The sequence below is a fragment of the Erpetoichthys calabaricus genome, chromosome 1 (assembly GCF_900747795.2).
Source record: "Erpetoichthys calabaricus chromosome 1, fErpCal1.3, whole genome shotgun sequence".
Classification (NCBI taxonomy): domain Eukaryota; kingdom Metazoa; phylum Chordata; class Cladistia; order Polypteriformes; family Polypteridae; genus Erpetoichthys; species Erpetoichthys calabaricus.
Window position 1 is genome coordinate 54,989,461 of NC_041394.2, and position 19,696 is coordinate 55,009,156.

The following is a 19,696-nucleotide window of genomic DNA, read 5'->3' on the forward strand; positions in this document are numbered from 1 at the left end:
TAAATCACATGCCGTCTTTGTAAAGGGTACAAGCGCACGTTTGCTCAAGTGCACTCTGATTGAATTCTATTGTTTCGTGTCGACCCGCTTGGGGTTGTCGGCGTCAGTGTTGGGCATAATACACGTTTATCATTGTAATCATAGTACAGGCTGTTGTATATATAAGATGTTTCCAAATTACAAAGAAAATAAAAATTTGCACACATTTTGTGATCTACCCGTCCGTCGTATGAAGTCATTGCAGGACACTACAACCACATAATCTGCTGACATCACCCAAGAGCTGAAAGTTAAGATCCAGTCACCAATCAAACTCCCATAATTTAACTGTACATTTTCACAATAAAACTGTAACACTATTAACGCTTAAAATACTTTTAAAGCAGATAACTGCATGCTTACTGTACATTAAAGTTTTAGCTGCCAACAATATTTTGTCATGAATTCAGAATGATGGATTAAAACACCATATATTTGTTAAAATATTGTATGTATTATAAAACTAAAAACAATATGCAGTGTTTTGATGATCATATGAATGGTGAGTAAGTTGGCATTTATTCAACTGTTAAATTGTGGTAAAATCTTGTATACTGCTGCTTTGCAGTAAGGAGACTGTGGAAGATTGTGGGTTCACTTCCCGGTTCCTCCCTGTGTGGATAGCGCTTTGAGTACTGAGAAAAGCACTATATAAATGTAATGAATTATTTTTATTATTATTATACTGCATCGTATATTCTGATCTGCTTATCCTGCTTAGGTTATAGGAAGCAGAAGCTTTCCCCGCAGGACTTACTGCTCACATACACTTGGCCAATTCAGAGTCCAGATGGTGCATCACAGCCATCATGGCTGTTTCTTGTCATTTTGGGGCCCCTAACCATATAATTATTTTTAGGAATAAAGTCCACAAACACAAATTTTCTCGGTGCCCCACTGCATTTGCTCTGCTCAATTTTTCCAAAACACCCTGACAGACATTGTCAAGAAAACCTGAACCCTAAAGGAAACCCATGAGAACTCAAGAACATTATGCAAATTCAACACAAAGGGAGAACTCAGGATACAGTGAAGGAAATTAGATTTTCTTTAGAGCAAGAGTAGCAACTCCTATCAAGCTAAACATGAATGTCTGCAGGAGTTTGTGAAAACAAGATTCTATTCAAAACCCCTCATTTCCTACTAAGTGTCTTAATGTTTAATGTACATATAAGGACAAGATTCCTTGGATGTGTTAAGAGTGCAGGTTCTCATTTTGCTTTGCTACATGCCTTGTACACCTTTTTATGAAAGTTTAATAAGGACTGGCATTCTGCACATTGCCTAGTTTCAGAACTTTAGCAAAAGTGTTTAACTTGGCAAGGAGAGTGATACTTTTATTGAATCAGTGGACTGTGAAGGTCTACAGATTAATGGCATGTTTGTTGTGATGCATTCAGCTTACTGCCACTAAAGAACTACAGTATGTATGATACAGTATTTGTATGATGTATTAGTAGAGATGTAAACTGTGACAGCCTACCCTTGGTTTCAGAGAGCCCAGACCTGATTCCCCCCTCCTTCAAAAGCACAAGAATGATCCTTGTGCCTAACAAAACAAAAGTGGACTGCCTGAGTTAGTTTCAGACTGGTGGGACTAACTCCAGATGTGATGAAATGCTTTGAGAGACTAATGCTGAGAGACATTAAACAGAACATTCCAGGTAGTCATCATCACTTTCAGTTTGTACAGCATCACAACCAGTCCACGGAGGATTCCACATGTCTTGCTTTTCATACCATCCTGATATATCTGTTGTCAAACATGAGCAATTAAGGGGCTGCTACTGGGCTTCAAAAAGTGTAGCACCACCTCAGAATGAGAGGGGGCTCAGTCTGTAACATTCTCTCCTCTTTTTTACCTTCGGGACTGATCTTTTGGGGAACATTGATATTACTTCTTCCCAGGATGGGATATAAAGAGCCTAATTACCAGTTACGCCAGTGCTCAGTAGTAGAACCTATATCTGTAGTGTCATTTTCTGCACCATTGGTGAAACTTTTTTCAATCGTGTTGACCTTTATAATCTATTTTGCTTGTGTACGCTTGCTAACTAAATCTCTTTAATTAAGAAGGGCATACCTTCGGGACCCCAACCCTTTTTCTGTGTTCTTGGTATTTTTTTACACTGGATATGTAAAAAATGATGCCAGTGTCCTGTTATTGACTTGCAGCTCAGCATTTAACACTGTTGTACTAGCAAAGCTCACTGCCTTATTGATAAATGCAGTGCCACCCACTGACAGGGTTTTAGACTTCCTAACCAACAGATCTGAGCATGTGCGGGTTGGTGGCATCACATCATTCATGCTGACCCTTAACAAAGACACTCCACAGTGTAGTGGTCTGAGCCACTTTCTGTACTCCTTATTTACCTCTGACTTTGTGACCAGAACACAGCTCTAACTCCATCATTAAAATTGCAGATGACACCATCACAGACTTGATAACCAACAATGATGAAATAGTTTATACTGGCTGCCTTGATGGTGCAAGGACTGTAGTTTCACCCTTAATATCATGAAAACAAAGGAGATAGTAAGAGACTTCAAGAGGGAGAAGGCAGGCAATTCTGATATCCACACCAGAGGGAATGCAGCTTTAAATGCCTTGGGAGCTGTCAGTTCATGATGAACTGAAGTGAGTACAACACATCAGTTGTTGTCAAGAAATCTTACCAATGTCTTTACTCCCTCAGACATCTGAAGACATTCTGATTTCTCCATCTGTTCTCCATAACTTCTACAGGTGCACAATGGTATCCATCTTCAATGAGTGCATCGCATTCTGATAAGTTCAGGACTGTAAAGCACTTCAGGAGATGGTGAAGGTGGCAAAGAATATTACTGGCACCGGGTCTGTTCTGTTCAGGACATGTTTGCCACAGAAAGGCAACCATTCTGTAAAGTCGTTTCTCTCACTCCTCCCTTCTACCAAACAGTACAGGACCATTCACACTCACACCAGTAGATTCAGGGACAGTTTCTGTCCATAGGTCATAAGGCTACTTACCAGCCATAAACAATAAGAAATACATACATTTTCTTGTATCTATGTGTTTTAGAATGATTTTAATTTTCATCTTTCCTTCTGATGATCTCCTACTACCTTCTAAAATTAAAACTGGCTACATCACCATGGTGCCAACTGTATATCCAAAAGGTGGGTGTATGGTGTCATGGTGACCAGTTTCCATGTAATTGAAGATGCAGGGAAAGTTCAGATAAACAGCTCTTGCGATTCTAATTAGAAAGCAGGACTCGGTCAGTCTGATGTACTCATTTCTTACTAGTTTTAACTTTTTTTTTATTGTGCACATTGGGCACATTACATTTTGGCACCTTTAGGCATGTTTTTGCACTGTGTTGGCTCATTTGTTTTCTAAAACAGTAGGCGCTCTTGTATTATTTTGAATCAGGTTTGGTTGGTAGGAACTCTCAGTGATCAAAGCACTTGACTAAAGCCAACCCTTGCAGGTTCTACTATTAAGGCTTCCACTCAGACTTCATTTTTTAGGCAAGCTTTAGAGCCTTGACAGGGATTTGTGCACATCACACGTTGTGTTACTCATCTTTCACTCCTGCTACTAAACAGAAATAACCCTGTGGCGTGTTTTGAATTTGTGACAGTCATGGTCATGTGATATACTGTTGGTTTCTGGCTATGTAAGATTTTGGCATGTATGTGTTGATATCCATCCATCCATTTTCCAAGCTGCTGAATCCAAACACAGGGTCACGGGGGTCTGCTGGAGCCAATCCCAGCCAACACAGGGCACAAGGCAGGAAACAATCCCGGGCAGGGTGCCAACCCACCGCAGGACACACACAAACACACCCACACACCAAGCACACACTAGGGCCAATTTAGAATCGCCAATCCACCTAACCTGCATGTCTTTGGACTGTGGGAGGAAACCCACGCAGACACCGGGAGAACATACAAACTCCACACAGGGAGGACCCGGGAAGCGAACCCGGGTCTCCTAACTGCGAGGCAGCAGCGCTACCACTGCGCCACTGTGCCGCCCATGTGTTGATATTCTACAGTTAAATCAGTTTTATACAAAAAGAATAAAGAAATAAATAAAACAGTCTTTATGCTGATAATATTTAGTGGGAAAGAAAACCAAGTCTGTGTTAGGATTCTCTGCTTTAGAACCTCTTTGAATTTTAACTTTGATTCCTGTTCATATTTTGGTTACTCAGTTTGTCTTTTCTGGGGGTTTTTTTTGCCTTTCCCCAGACCACATTTTAGTGTCCCCTTATATGTAAATTCTACAACCATGAGCATTTTTCCCTCTGGTGTTTTATGTGTGATTCCCTAAAACACTCAATTTTGCAGTTACCTTTGTGAAAGATACGTGTTGTCAGTTGCAGTAGCCCACCCTGCCAATCCTGTTATTGTAGATTAATCAGTTATTGAAGGTCAATAATAACCTTATAAAAAAGTGCAACAGACCTGAGGAAAGACTCTGTTACAAATGTGATGCGCTGATGTCACAGAGCTGCAGGGATATGTTTTTAGTTCAGTAGGCTGAGACCCTCGACTACGTGCTGCACTAGAATGCTGGAAAGCACTAAGATTTAGATTGCATCCCTGGGGAGCAACTTGTAGTGTGTATGATGCAAATCTGCCATATACCGCAGACTAACAGAGAAACCATATTATCCTAAAAATAAAAATGATGAAGTATACAGAAATCAATGATCTGAGTACTTCTGTGAAAATAGATTTGCTAATTTCAAAACTTCAAACAATTTTAGGTTTCTTCACTTTTTAGTACATTCCAAAATTTTAGAAATTCAGTTTGAATATAAAATAATTAAATAGGGCTTAGATATTTAACTTATGCAGAAATTAAATACATTTTCACTCTTAATGTTCATATTCTTGTTAAAAGGCAACTGAAATTATTATCTATATATAGTGATAGATTAATTGTAATTTGACTCAAATTCTGCTTGCTTGTGATTCACTGGGTATTTGTGATTTTTGTTTTTCTTTTGCATGATGTAAATTGTCCCAATCTTTTCTCCAGGTACATTTTAAGTTTTACTTTCTAGATTTAATACTGCATGCAGTTTGTCTTCTAGCATTGATATAAGAGGTGTTATGACTGTAAAAACAAATTATGCATTGATAAAGTTGATCCAGCAGAATACGTTCAGCTAAACGGTGAATCACGTATCAAGGACACAAGTATAAATAAAGGGGAAAAGCATTTAGGACTGAAGCAAGGAAGCACTTCTTCACTTATACAGTTGTGGGAATCTGGAATAAACTACTGAGACATGAAGTTCAAGAAGACACATTGACAACATTTAAGATGCATCTGGAAGGGATATTAGGACAACTTAGCCAGCTAGACAAACACGCCTGATGGACTGAGTGGTCTCCTCTTGTTTGTCAAATTTATTATGTTCTTATAAGCAGGCACATTGTTCACATTTTGGAATGTAATAGATCAAATTTTCCACATTACTTTGTCCACAGCTTAAATGTTTATTTTTGTATTGCCATTTATGATGCTATTTCATTTTTGTTATGGGTGCTACCATTTTTGGACTCCTTTTGCCACAATGCTATTCCCAGTTGCTGGAAGGAAGTGGTTCTTGAAGTCATGCATTGTGACATTACCAGGGTGACAAGTTATAATGGGGAAAGAGTCATTCAAGTTTGTGGATAACCTTAAAAATACACACTCATCGGCCACTATAGTAGATCACTGATAATTACACAGACAGCATTGTTTTTCAGAAATTGAAGTATGCATTTTAGAAAATGCATTAAAATCATTCCCATAACTTTTATTACAGACAAGCTTGGAAAAGACTGCTTTCAATCTGTTGTTATAGCAAAATACTCCCACATTGATGGTGAATGCAGCAAATAAGTGGTAAGAAGAGGGCTTGTGCGAAGAGGAGGCGCCAGTCAGGCTAAATCACAAGTGGCATGTTTGTTCACCTGCGGTGGGTTGGCACCCTGCCCAGGATTGGTTCCTGCCTTGTGCCCTGTGTTGGCTGGGATTGGCTCCAGCAGACCCCCGTGACCCTGTGTTCGGATTCAGCGGGTTGGCAAATGGATGGATGGATGGATGTTTGTTCACTATGGATGATGTGAGCACAGACAATTCTAAACAATTTGCTGTCCTTCTCAGGGGTGGGGTTTGATTAGTTTTCAATCCTATTTTTTGTAAAAATTGATCTATATGTACCGAATGATTACAATAAAATTAATTAAAAAAAAAATAATTGTTTGGAACACATAATGAGAGAGCTCCACACGCGGTTACTATTTTTGTCTCTCTGTTTTGCTCTATGTGTGCGTGTTCTGCAATCACCATGGTGTTTTTACTTCTTATGCTGTGCCTACATGCTTTGTCTACCTTGGTGAAGCATATCATTCAAGTATTAACATTTTTATATTATGCTTACAGCCTCCACTGTACTGTTCATAACGTTTGATGTGCTTACCGTCTGGTTGTGTTTTTGTGTTATTGTTTGGTTGTTTGTTGTTGTTTGTTGTCGTTTCTGAGTAAAAGGTCTATTTCAATGTCTACTCACAGCGGGACGGACTTCTTGTTGCAAACCATCACTTCAACCTGGTGTTTAATTGATTACAATGCCAACATCGCTTTAGTAGGTTTAATTTAAATTCCGTTAACATCAATGTTTTATTAAAATAGTTATTGTAGCCTGACTTAGTTAAGAATACATTTGAATTTATATTTGAATATCGTATTGAGGTGCCCATCCCCAGAAATGCATACAACCACCTTATGACTTGGGTTGGGATGACACTTCTGAAAAAGGGAAACACTCTGTTGACTTCAGTTAGTTTACTGATTCAAATTTAGCCTGAGAGAGGTTATTTCAGCCTGTATATTTTGTATACAGTATTTTCCCTTTTTATACATATATGACATTCACTCCTGTTGGCGAACTGATCCTCATTTGGTCAATGCTGGCTATTGAAATGGCAGCATGTGCTTTTGCCTGTAAATGTCTATGTCTATGAGTAAATCTCTATGACATGTTGCACATACCACCATTACAAAATACTGAATAAACAAGAATGAGATATCTGCCTCTTTTGTGAATAAATAAAACTCTCCAACGAAAACGGTCAACACAATCCCCTAATGCACTTGAATTATATGCCGTTTATACATTTTCTAACCTGTTGTACCAATAAGAAAGTGCTTATTTTGCGCAATAAGTACACAAACAAAAAAATTTTTGTCAATTAAATATTACTAATGATTCCATTCCAAATCTCAACAGGATCACACCGCAAAACATACCAAGAGAACTTCAAGCAAGATTTCCTTTCCATGGCTAGTCTCACAAAGCCAGATGTGTAATATATACAGTACGTCTGTAGACAGCCATAAGTGCGTTTTGCTTAAAAGTTGCGGTGGGAGTGTGTGTGTGTGGGGCACAATTGGACAGCTCACTGAGTGTCATATTTCTAAACCAATCCAATGCCTTATGAAGGCAGCGCTCAAAGTAGGGGCTGTGATTTTAAACTGCAAAGATCCGAGGTACTCTTGTTAACCTGGTCTGGCAAAGAGCAAGCTTCTGATTATGATGAACTGTCTACAGTCAAAAAGTCTCCTAAAAAGACTCCTATTGAACATATACAGTAAATGTGTATCTCGTGTGTGGAGAGCACTTTGCATGTGTTAAAAATAAATCTAACATGTTGCAAGGGATAAACTTCTGTAAAATGAGGTTATACATTGGCATTCAAAGACATCAATGGATTGGTGGTAAAAGTGGAAGATATGTTGTAGCCGTTTACAGTTACGACAATAGTGTCAGATGTAAGGCTGAAATAATTTGTAGCTGCTTTCTTGAAAATATGCATTGCAAAATACGTATTTGAAGTAAATAAAGTGTAATATACCATTCAAAAGGAGGTAATAAGGATTGCCTACAAGAGAACTGATAATGAAGCACCACAGAAGATGCAGATTTCATTACTCAAAACACCTTAATAAGTAAAGGTGCCTAGTGACACTGAATGTCCAGCAGAACCACTGGCGAGGCTGCACAGCAGACACCTTTTGTCCAATTGGAAATGCCAACATGCGATAGCAGAATATAGTCATAGCACTTTTAACACTTACCATAGCCATAGACCACAAAGCATATCTAAACTCTGTTTGTTGTTATGATGCCATATAGTGATGCAATAGTCAAAATGTCAGAATCATAGCAGAGAGAAGTACTTCTTCAATGGGTGGAGCAAAGTATCTGCAGTGGTCTACGTGTCTAGGTGTCTCTTCTGTCCTGGTACTCATTACAATATACAAATTAATTGTTACGCTTCAGTTACCTTGGGCTAGTGAACTCCTGAATTGATCAAAGTTTTGGCTACTATCTCTCAATGTCAAGAATTGTATTCAATTTCTTTATCTCTCTTCTTGTCTTTCCAAATTTATTTTATGAATACATAAGTAGAAATAGGAGGCACAGTGGTGCAGTGGGTAGCGCTGCTGCCTCTCAGTAAAAAGACCTGGGTTCGCTTACCAGGTCCTCCCTGCGTGGAGTTTGCATGTTCTGTCCGTGTCTGTGTGGGTTTCGTCCAGGTACTCTGGTTTCCTCCCACAGTCCAAAGACATGCAGGTTAGGTGCATTGGCGATTCTAAATTGTCCCTAGTGTGTGTGTGTTTGGTGTGTGGGTGTGTGTGCACGCCCTGCCCGGGGTTTGTTTCCTGCCTTGCACCCTGTGTTGGCTGGGATTGGCTCTAGTGGACCACCGTGACCCTGTAGTTAGGATATAGTGGGTTGGATAATGGATGGATGGATAAGTAGAAATGGGACAGTGCAACCCCAAACGTTTCAAGTGCATACACTGGAGGAAAGTGGGAGTGGGTTCTTTGGAGGAAACCCTATTAGCAGATTTCACTGCTATTTCACTGCTTCACTATTCACTACAAACTTTAACAAGTTGCTCTAGTTATGCGTTCCCATTCAATAATCATGCCTGGCTACATTTCCTTTGCTACATTTACGTATTTGGCTAATGCCTTTATCCAACGCGACTTACAACATTTATGATACAATTTGGTTACATTTCTTTCTTGGTTTTTAAATTGGAACATAAGTCACGCAACTCGCTAAGGGTCACACAGTGGCTGTAGTGGGTTTTTGAACTCGCAACCTGATGATTTGAAGTCCAAAGCTTTAATCACTACACCGCACTGCCTGCTTGCTAACCGAGAAAATTTAGTTTTGTGGGCTTCTACCATTTTCCAGTATTTTATTGTACAAATAAATAATAATAATGCCACGCATATTTTCACAGCAGCCTCAGACCATGCATACTCACGTTTCTGCTCAGTTTTATAAACGGGCAGCACCCAGCATTAAAGCAGTGCCACTGTTTCTGTGTAGTTTTCCTTTTTCAGATTTGCATCCATGATGCAGGCTTCATGAAATACACCAAAATTAATTGCATATTGTTTACAAATTTAATTCACTTGATCATTCTGTAACAATATAACGGTGCACGGAATGCCCAAACTATTCCAAGTACCATAGCTGCTTTAGCGTTGTTAGACGACATCCCAAATGGAAGAATTAGAAGACAGATGATGATGACTGGCTTCTGAGTTGATTTCAGTTTCCAAGAGCTGTCCTCTTAGAGGTGTGTGCTGAACTGGCACCAGCTTTACAAAGGCAGACTTTGAAGAATTGTGCTCTACCTGCTACTTTGCAAGTTTTGTCCACCCTCGGGTTTTTAGCTACAGGAGCTTTTCAGTGTGAACGGACTGACCGATCAGGTATTTTTCACTTATGACTGGATCATGCCATGCCAGCTGTATGGGATGTTATTACCTGCTCATCATCCAGTTATATAAGATTTCCTTACACTGTTGTTGAACGGGCAAACATCAAAGTGCAATTCACAGCAACGTCCGGTTTTCCAAATGTAATCGGAATGATCGACTGCACATACATTGCTAGAAAGGCACCTTCAGAGAATGAATTTGCTTATGTAAATAGAAACATTTCCACTCTATTAATGTTCAAATTATGTGTAATGCAAAAATGCATCTCATTAATTTTGTAGCGAAGTGGCCTGGTTAAACTCAAGATTCCTTAGATGATATGGGGTACCTGCTAAAGACGTGGCATCTCACCCTGCTTGCCAACCCACTGACAGAACAACAGTGACGTTATAATGACTTCCACTCTCGGGCTCAGGTACTGCAGGGCAGTTTAAGGGCCATTGGCACTGCCTGGATAAGACTGGCAGAGTGTTGCTCTACAGTCCACAGAAAGTGTGTTGCATGGTGCAAGCATGTATCATGCTACATAATGCGGCACACAATCATAACTTGCCCGTACCTGAAGAGATGTGGTATGATGGACCTGACCCACGAAATGATCACACAAATCGGACAGTGTTACAACTTCGTTTGAATGTAAAAACAGATAATCAGATGCAGCATTTATTTTTTTAACCAATTCATTTAATTTGTGGCCAGTATCACATAGTACAGCATTTATATTACTTAATTCTTTGGCCACATCTCTTACAGCAGAAACTATTGCATTTTATGACTCCAGAACAGCATCTGTCAGCAGATGGTCGCATGGCAGTTTCTGAGGCAGAGGTGTGTGCGCAACCAGCACCTGAAGATGAGCGCGGCACAGCAGGACAATCACCGCCTGGAGTTGCGTCTCTGGTGTGGAGGTCACCTTTTGTAATATGGTCTGAAACAAAACACACAGTAATACCACATCTGCGGTCTGCTTGTTTGTCTTGTTAAATATGCAAATTATTTACACAAGTATGGATAATGGTAAGCGAAAAAGAAATTCAAACTCCCCCTCAGCCACTGGTAAAATGCCAGTGTCTCGCCAATTACTGCAGCAGCTCACTGCTCAAACGGTGTGAGCCCCAGAATTCTGCTGCCTCCTCCAGGGATGTTGACACTCAGACGGTGGCTGTGACTTGCCTTTTCACATTGACTTTAATATCGGACGACTTCTTTTTTATTTCAGGCATTGTGTGACTTTCTGAACTATGCCACTTCATCAGTCTCCTTTTGTTTCTTATACCCCTGCTTAAGCCACCAAATAGTAAGCTTTTCCTTGCCTCCACTTCACTGAGCAGCACCTCCATTTCACATTCACTGAAATTTTTCTTTCTTACACATGCTTTTGCCATTGTCTTTTAACAAAACATTGAAAGGAAGGGGCTATTTATATTTCCATATTCAAATAGGTAAAATTCTGGGAGAAGTCGGAGCGGGGCTGTAGTGTGCATGTGCGTTAAAATTCACACTGATTGGGATTTATAAAAGGAAAGCACATGGAACTTTTCTTAATCACAATTTTATGCATCTCAAGTTTATTGTGCATACAGACATTTCTAGTCTTGTCCATACGCTATGATTACGCCATGTGCAAAAGTTCGCTGATGACACTGCTATCGTGGGCTGCATCAGGAATGGGCTGGAGGAGTATAGGGACCTAATCAATGACTTTGTTAAATGGTGCGACTCAAACCACCTACACCTGAACACCAGCAAAACCAAGGAGCTGGTGGTGGATTTTAGGAGGCCCAGACCCCTCATAGACCCAGTGATCATCAAAGGTGACTGTGTGCAGATGGTGCAGACCTATAAATACCTGGGAGTGCAGCTGGATGATAAATTAGACTGGACTGCCAATACTGATGCGCTGTGCAAGAAAGGACAGAGCCGGTTATACTACCTTAGAAGGCTGCCGTCCTTCAACATCTGCAATAAGATGCTGCAGATGTTCTATCAGGCAGTTGTGGCGAGCGCCCTCTTCTACGCAGTGGTGTGCTGGGGAGGCAGCATTAAGAGGAAAGACGCCTCATGCCTGGACAAACTGGTGAGGAAGGCAAGCTCTATTGTAGGCATGGAGCTGGACAGTTTAACATCTGTGGCAGAGCGAAGGGCGCTCAGCAGGCTCCTATCAATTATGGAGAATCCACTGCATCCACTAAATAGTATCATCTCCAGACAGAAGAGCAGCTTCAGCGACAGACTGCTGTCACTGTCCTGCTCCACTGACAGATTGAGGAGATTGTTCCTCCCCCAAACTATGCGACTCTTTAATTCCACCCGGGGGGGTAAACGTTAACATTTAACATTATACAAAGTTATTGTCTGTTTTTCACCTGCATTATTATCATTCTTTAATTTAATATTATTTATTGTATCAGTATGCTGCTGCTGAAGAATGTGAATTTCCCATTGGGATTAATAAAGTATCTATCTATCTATCTATCTATTTAGCGTGAATTCTACGCAAGGTGTTATACATGAGGCCACAGGTTTCCCAAGCACCTCAAATTCTAATTCTCTGACATAAAAAAATGTCAAATTTCCACATAAGCTGTTGGTTACCACCTGAATCTTTTGGCAGCCCTTACAGTATCTTGTGGACTTTAAGCAGAAGGTCAGCTGTTCTAGGCATCTGTTGAGTTGTCTATCCTGTAGAATCTAGAAGAAACGTTACATCCATGATTCCAGTGCGTTTTCGGTTTTGGTGCCCGTTTGTTGCACTCCTCAGGCACCACAAGCTACCTAGTGGACCCTCTCTTTTGATACTGGCATACCAAATGCTCTCTTTCTGACCTTTCACCCTCTCCTGTTCTTATCTGTTGTGGTGTGCCATCACTTCATAAAAATTTAACAAATACATATCAGAAGTGTTGTTAGACTGGGGATGGTCACAAGGTACAAGGGACTTTCAAAAAGTTTGCACCATTTTTTTAAACTCTATCTCTGAAGAATTTCAAAAACAAATTATATGACTTTTCTACATAGTCACCTTCGTTTGCAATGCAATTATCCCAGCATCATACCAACTTTTTAATGCCCAGTTACTACTCCTCCTGCCTTCACCGTTTCCAACGAAAATATATAAGTGCGGAAACTTTTTGAACGTCCCTCATACAAACTAGCCCTGGACAGAATTACAGGGCTCAATTATGCACATAGTAATATTCAAAAATTACAAAATGGCTACTTGGGAACCTCCAGTCAATCATAGACTCTTGGCACTGTGATGGGGGAAAATCTCAGAAACTGAGAAAACTCCAGATACACAAATGGAGAAAAAGTGCAGATTGTACTCCGACAACAACAGGGATTGAATTTGAACTCACAAAGTTGGTTGTGGTACACAGCAGTGTTAAATACCATGCCAAACCATCTACATAATCGGACATGGTGGACAAGATCCTGTGTGTGCAAAAAAAATAAATAAATAAAAAGCTTCAAGACTGAGTTAATACTTATTCCATTTTATTTCTGTGCCAAACATTTTTACCATTTTGACATCTGTGGTAAATGTTTGGCCAATATGTTTCCATTACTGTTCCCAAAAAGGAAGATCACTTCACAACTGTATGAAAAAAAGATATTTAAAAGATATAAAACAAATATATAATAGGTATGTGTACGTATGAATGTATGTACTGTATATATTTATGCGTGTGTGTGTGTGTATATATACACACACACACGTATTTATATATATGTTACAGACACACTACATATATATATTACATACACACGCACACACTTTGTGTATATATTTATTTCTTTATTTTTAAAAAAAAATCAACTTACTAGATCCACTGATCAAAGGAAACAGTTATCTGAATGATTAGGGTCTACTTATTGCTACTCAAAGAATTTCTATGATTCATTTTAAAAAGGCTAAAACTGATTGTGGACAACGAGTGACAAACATAAATTAAGTGCAGAACAGGAAAGTACACATGTGCAGTAAAGGAGAAAAGTGACAGAATCAACCAACTGCCAGCTTAATCGCTAGTGGTAATCTGAAACCATTAACTGCTCCAGGCAGATAGCACAGTCACTATTCATGGTTTTCAGCAGTCCAGTTGGTTGGCACAGGTTGTCATCATAATTGCACTAAGTGTCACACAGGTACGACTGCTTGATTTTGTGCTGAAGTCAAAATGCTTTTTTTTCTAGTCTGTCCAAAATTCCCTGAACTTTCTGCACCGCGTCTTTCCTGACCTGCCTGACCAATTCCTGACCATTGGTTTCAACAGAATCCAGCTGTAGGAGCTCTTTGGTGAGAAGTTCTTCCAGGCAGCGGTAGCTCTTGTCTGTTTTATAACCTACAAATTCATCAACACTTTCCTCCAGATGGAAGACACGCTGCAGTACCTGCTGGATTTGGGCTACACCAGGGTTGTCACTCTTCTGGAAATGTGGAGGTAAAGAGTCTCTCTCATTTTGCTGGTGTTCACTCTGGGCCTTCTGATTTTTTCCAGGATTGGTGTAAAGTAGTGGGGGTGAGCTATATTCACTGGCCTGACCAGTAGAAAGGTTCAGGGGTCTGGGATTAGATACCACAGGATGTGATGGTTGGCTGTCAGGAGGGAAAGTTGAGTAAGGTGGATCCTATGGAGAAAAAGGTAACAGAACAGAGAAATAACACAACATTCAAAGTCTGCTTCAATTATATTATTCAATTATTAGTCTAGTAAAAAAAATACAGAAATAAATAAGGTTTTAATTAAAAATAAATCTGTCCCAAGTTTATTCTATTAATAAACCGATTTATTCACCATAATCCTCCTCCATCACTATCCTAATCAAGACAGCATCTCCATCATGTACAAAATATCTATCCTATTTTTTAAATCCCTATTTGAACCATTCTCTATTTAAATACCATCGCCTGTGCGCTTGGCAGTGAGGCAGAGATAAGTGGAGCACAGTCGCACATTTAGACTTGGCAAGTCGTCTACACTGAATGTTTTCCCAGTGTAACATGGGGTTGGAACATTTCTTCTCACTTTCTCTATTCCCCCCCTTAGAATGGTAGAACAACGGCTGGAAGATGCCGTATATCGCATCCTCGTCAATATGTACCTCCTCTGCTTGACAATCACCCAGCAGGAGCTGCCATTTGACCAGTAGAGCTAGGGCAGCACTCAGACTCCTGCAGTTCCCCACTTAGCCAGGAGAGTGCGCCAAAACTACACTCCTCCCTATTGGGAATCATTATTAGAGTTTTTTCTTTGCGGTTTGTTTTTTCAGTGTACTAGCAAATTAAACGGGGTGCTCCTGGTTGGCGCCCCGGATATTTTTCTTGTACCTTTGGTTTTGTATCCACAGTGGTATAATAGGCAAAATTCCTGTAGAAAATGACAGAGCCAGCAAACATGCCCACCTTGACTGAGACTCTGTAGCAGCAACTTCAAATTGTGGTGGTGAATCATCAAACCCTGATGGCTGAGGCAGACGCCAGAATAGCGCAGAGGACCTCGCCAGAGTAGAATGAAGTTGTAGGTGTGGCAAAGTTACATTTCCCTGGCACAAGGAAGATACAGTGTCATATTTTCCTTGTCTTTGAATGTAGTAAAGGACCCATTGCTCTTAATTACATATCTATCATGTATTTGTGCATTATTTATTTTTGTATACTATTTATGCATTATTATTCTTATCTTTGTTTTTCCTTCTGTGTAACTACTGCTTTGACATCTTGTAAAGCACTTTCAGTCCTCTTGAAGGATTGTGCTCACTAGCTAACTGAGGTGCTGAAAGATATTTTTAACATCTCAATGTCCCAGGCATCTGTACCAGCATGCCTTAAGATGTCTATCTCAGTAATTTGCAACTGGATTTTGGACTTTCTAACAAACAGGCCTCAGTCTGTCAGAATCCATGGCATCACTCTTAATACCAGCTCCCCTATGGGTTGCATTCTGAGATCCCTACTGTATACTCTGCTGACCTATAACTGCATTATCTCACTATCCAAACAATCACATAGTGAAATTTGCAGATGACACAACAGTGGTAGGACTTGTCACTCATACAGGATGGAAGTGTCTACACTGGAGGCTTGGTGTGAGAAGAACAACCTTAGTATTAATGTCAAGAAAACTAAAGAAATGATTGTGGACGTTTGGTGGACTGGTACTCTCCCTCTCCTCCCCCTTTACATCAATGCAGAAGAGGTTGAAATTGTCGTCTGCTTCAAATACTTGGGAGTGCATATATTACACATGACCTCTCTTTAGAGCCACAATACAGCCGGTCTGGTAGAGAAAGCCCACCAATGCCTCTACTTCTTCAGGAGGCTGAAACGGGCTGGTCTTTGCCCCTCTATTCTGACCTCCTTCTACAAGTATGTGGTAGAGCGCATCCTTAAATCCTGTTTACAGTGTGGTACAGCAGTTGCTTGGCTGCAGACAGGACAGCACTGCAGTAAATGGTTCAGTGTGCTCAGTGGACCATTGGCATCAGACTACCTACTATCAAGGACATTTACACCAGCAGGTGCAAAAGTGAAGCCTCTTCCATTATGGAAGATGTCACTCATCCTATACATGAACTATTTGAGAGATTGCACAGCTTATGGGCTAGCACTACTAGGTTAAGGAACAGCTACTTCTTAGATGCTATTAGACTAATGAATACAACATCACAAAATCTGACTGTGTGATTTGTATTTCATTTTGGATTTTAGTTTCAGTAGTTTCATGAACTAAACCATCTGCTGCTACCTTTTTTACTTGCTGCTAATTACAGGGCATATTACAATAATATTATTTTATTGTATTTTATCTGTGATACTTTTATTATGATGTTATGGGATTAAGGGGTGACTGATGGGGTACTTTTTATTATTATGCAGATTTCATGTGCAGTGTTTAATTACCAGGACCAGAGTACTGAATCTTATTTCTGCATATAGATGTTGGAATGACAATAAGGGATCCTTCATCCTTGATTATTTGTATGAAAATGTGCTGTAGAAATAAATGTTATTTGGCCACAGAGATTGACTAAAACCTCACAGAGGAAAGCTCACTTAGTATTGTGAGATTAAAGAAACTGATGATAAAAGGAAAGTAAAAACTTATCTATTAATTCTCATGTGCTCATCAGGGTAAAAAAAAAAAAAAAACAAATTAGAGGAAACACTGGCCACAAGCATGAATGGCCTCAGCTTGGTCTGCTGTAAATCGCCGAATGACTGTATTACATGCTTTAACATGAATGGAGAGGTGTAGAAAGCCTACTATGAATTAGACAAACGATATTCTGCCGACTACAAACTCATCAAAAAATAAATCCTGGCTTGTTTTGGAGTAACTCCCAGTCAGTGCTCAAAGACAGACTGGAAGTATGACCCCAGTCTATCCATAAAGGTGAGCAAAATACTCTAAATGGCTCCAATCAAGCAAGTGCTTATGCAAGAAAGTAGTTGAGACAATTGCCACAGAGGCATTTCTACATGATCTTTTAGAATCTCTTTCCAGGTTGTTACAAACACACATATGGGCCTCTATGGATTAGTAGTTGGTAGAATGTATTGACTCACATTGAGAGCACTAGAACCAGGTAAAACAGCTGGAGAAAAGAGAAAACACCTATCAACCAAGTCAGCCCTGAAACCTGAAGAGCAAGATATCATCTCCGTGCATTACAGTGTTATCGCTGTGGGAAGCCAGCCACACAGTCCCCAACTGTGTCACCCCTGCATGAACCCATGGAGTGCTCCTGCTTACGAGGGAAATGGTACTGTTGCTTTACATTGTTTTCATCACAGGCTGGTTGGTGCTAGTGAATGGGCACAACTGGTAGCATTATTTGATCTGGGTATTAGCACTACCACTGTTGCCACCCAGTACATTTTTCTGCAACAATACTGTATGTCCAAAAGAAAGCCTTGCTAACCATCTACCCATCAGCCCAAGTCATGTTATCCTGTCTTGGAGTGACCCAGACGATATTGTTGGTTGCCCTAGCCGCACAAGTTGTTTTTAGGTGGACATTGGTCAAACATTCAAAATGGAATAAATGTTAACGTCAATAAATTTTCCTGCAAAGCCCTGTAGTGGTAGACTTGAGAGATGTCCACTTCATGCGGAATGTGTTTAACTGGTATAAGACCTACAAAAGGTGTTGTGAATCAGTGTGATCTTGAAAGGAAAGGCAAAGATGGATCCCCTCCTGGGCCATTCTTCCCCTCCCAGACTATGGGACAGGTTGAAACCCCCCAAAAAAGCCAATAGAGCAATAGTGTATCAGACACTGCAGGCTTAATAATTGCATTCAACATTCTTGCTATACAATATACACGACTCTTTGTCATATTTTAAAAGGAGTAGTTGAACAAAGACTGCCTTAAACAAGAATGCTGTACTTTCAGTAAACGGAAGCCTGACTGTTACTAAACGCAACAAGGGACAAATTTCCTCTTAAAAATGACTTATTGCATTGAGTCGCAAAGCAACAGGACAAAACATGGCAACAGTTGTCAATGCCTTGCCCTTAAAAAGATGAACTACATAAATTGGTGCAAGCATACATCATGGGAGGACACCTAGGTGCTGACAAAAATGACAGAGCAAATAAAACTCAAGTTTCAATTGGCCAGGAATTGAGAAGGAGGTATGACATTACTGTGCCTCTTACCCTGAATGTCAACTATGCCTGATTCCCAGGCACCACAAGGCTCCCTCAGTGCCCCTGCCTCTCATAAATATTCCCTTTGAGAGAAACAGACTTGAAATCATGGGTCCAGTAGAACCATCATCTTGTAGTCACAAAATGTACTCATCCTGGTGAACTACACAACTCAGTCACGGTAGGGGGATGGCTTCTGGCTACTAATTCCAAGACAACAAAGCACAAACTAGTGGATGTCTTTTGCATTAGGAGGTGTTCCTAAAGAAGTCCTTACCAACCAAGGAATGCTATTCATATCGGACACGTTTATACAGGTTGCTAAAGTGTTGCATGTTAATTATCAAAAACATCTGTTTATTACCCGCAAAAGGATGGACTGATGGAAAGTTTAACCAAACACTTACAAAAACAAACATCCTCACAGGTGGTGCAGTGGTAGTGCTGCTGCTTTGCAGTAAGGAGATCCTGGGTCCTCCCTGTGTGGAAAGTGCTTTGAGTAGTGAGAAAAGTGCTATATAAATGTAAAGAATTATTATTATTACTTAAACAATTATTAAAGAATGTCATTCAAGTGGACAGCAGGGTTTGAGATCAACTTCTCCCTCTTGGCTTAATGAAAGATGCCTCAGACGTATACAGGTTATTCTCCCTTCGAGTTGCTGTATGGGAGACAACCCCAAGAGATTCCAGACTTGGTCTAGGAAGGCTGAGAGGCAGACAGATACCCAAACCAATATTTGGGAATATGTAGTGCATGTGTGAGAATTTCTGGTAAAACTGCATCCACTAGTGCGTGAGCATGCCAAAGAAGCCCAGTAGACTCAGGTCCAGCTTTATAACCACAAAGCGGTGTTGTGAGAATTTCAGCTAGGGGATCAAGTGATGATACTTTTTCCCACTTCCCACTTCAAATAGCTGGTTTATTGACAACGTCTTCATGAAATAAATGATAGTTCTAACAGCATTACGCAGTAAAACAGCCAGACAAAAACCAACTCTGGAACAAGCTTATCACATGAATCTACTGAAAACTTCACAAGCCTAGAATGAGTACAAGGAAGTCCTGAGCTACTCTCTTGTTCTATTTTCTGACCATAATTATGGTGACCAGTTCCCACCAATACAAAAGTGGAAGTCAATAAAATGCTAAACCTCTGGTTTATTGAAGAATGTACCAGTCCAGTTGTTTTGGT

The 19,696-nt window shown here is 40.1% G+C and overlaps 1 protein-coding gene across 1 annotated transcript in view; it reads right to left on the reverse strand.

The window, feature by feature from the left end:
* Positions 1-13,323: 13,323 nt before the first annotated feature.
* Positions 13,324-19,696, reverse strand: part of bag4 (BCL2 associated athanogene 4) — a 35,862-nt gene continuing 29,489 nt past the window's right edge. Inside the window, exon 6 of the mRNA XM_028799752.2 lies at positions 13,324-14,474. Coding sequence (XP_028655585.1) covers positions 14,019-14,474 — 456 coding nt within the window. The 3' untranslated portion in view covers positions 13,324-14,018. The remainder of the gene's footprint in view (positions 14,475-19,696) is intronic.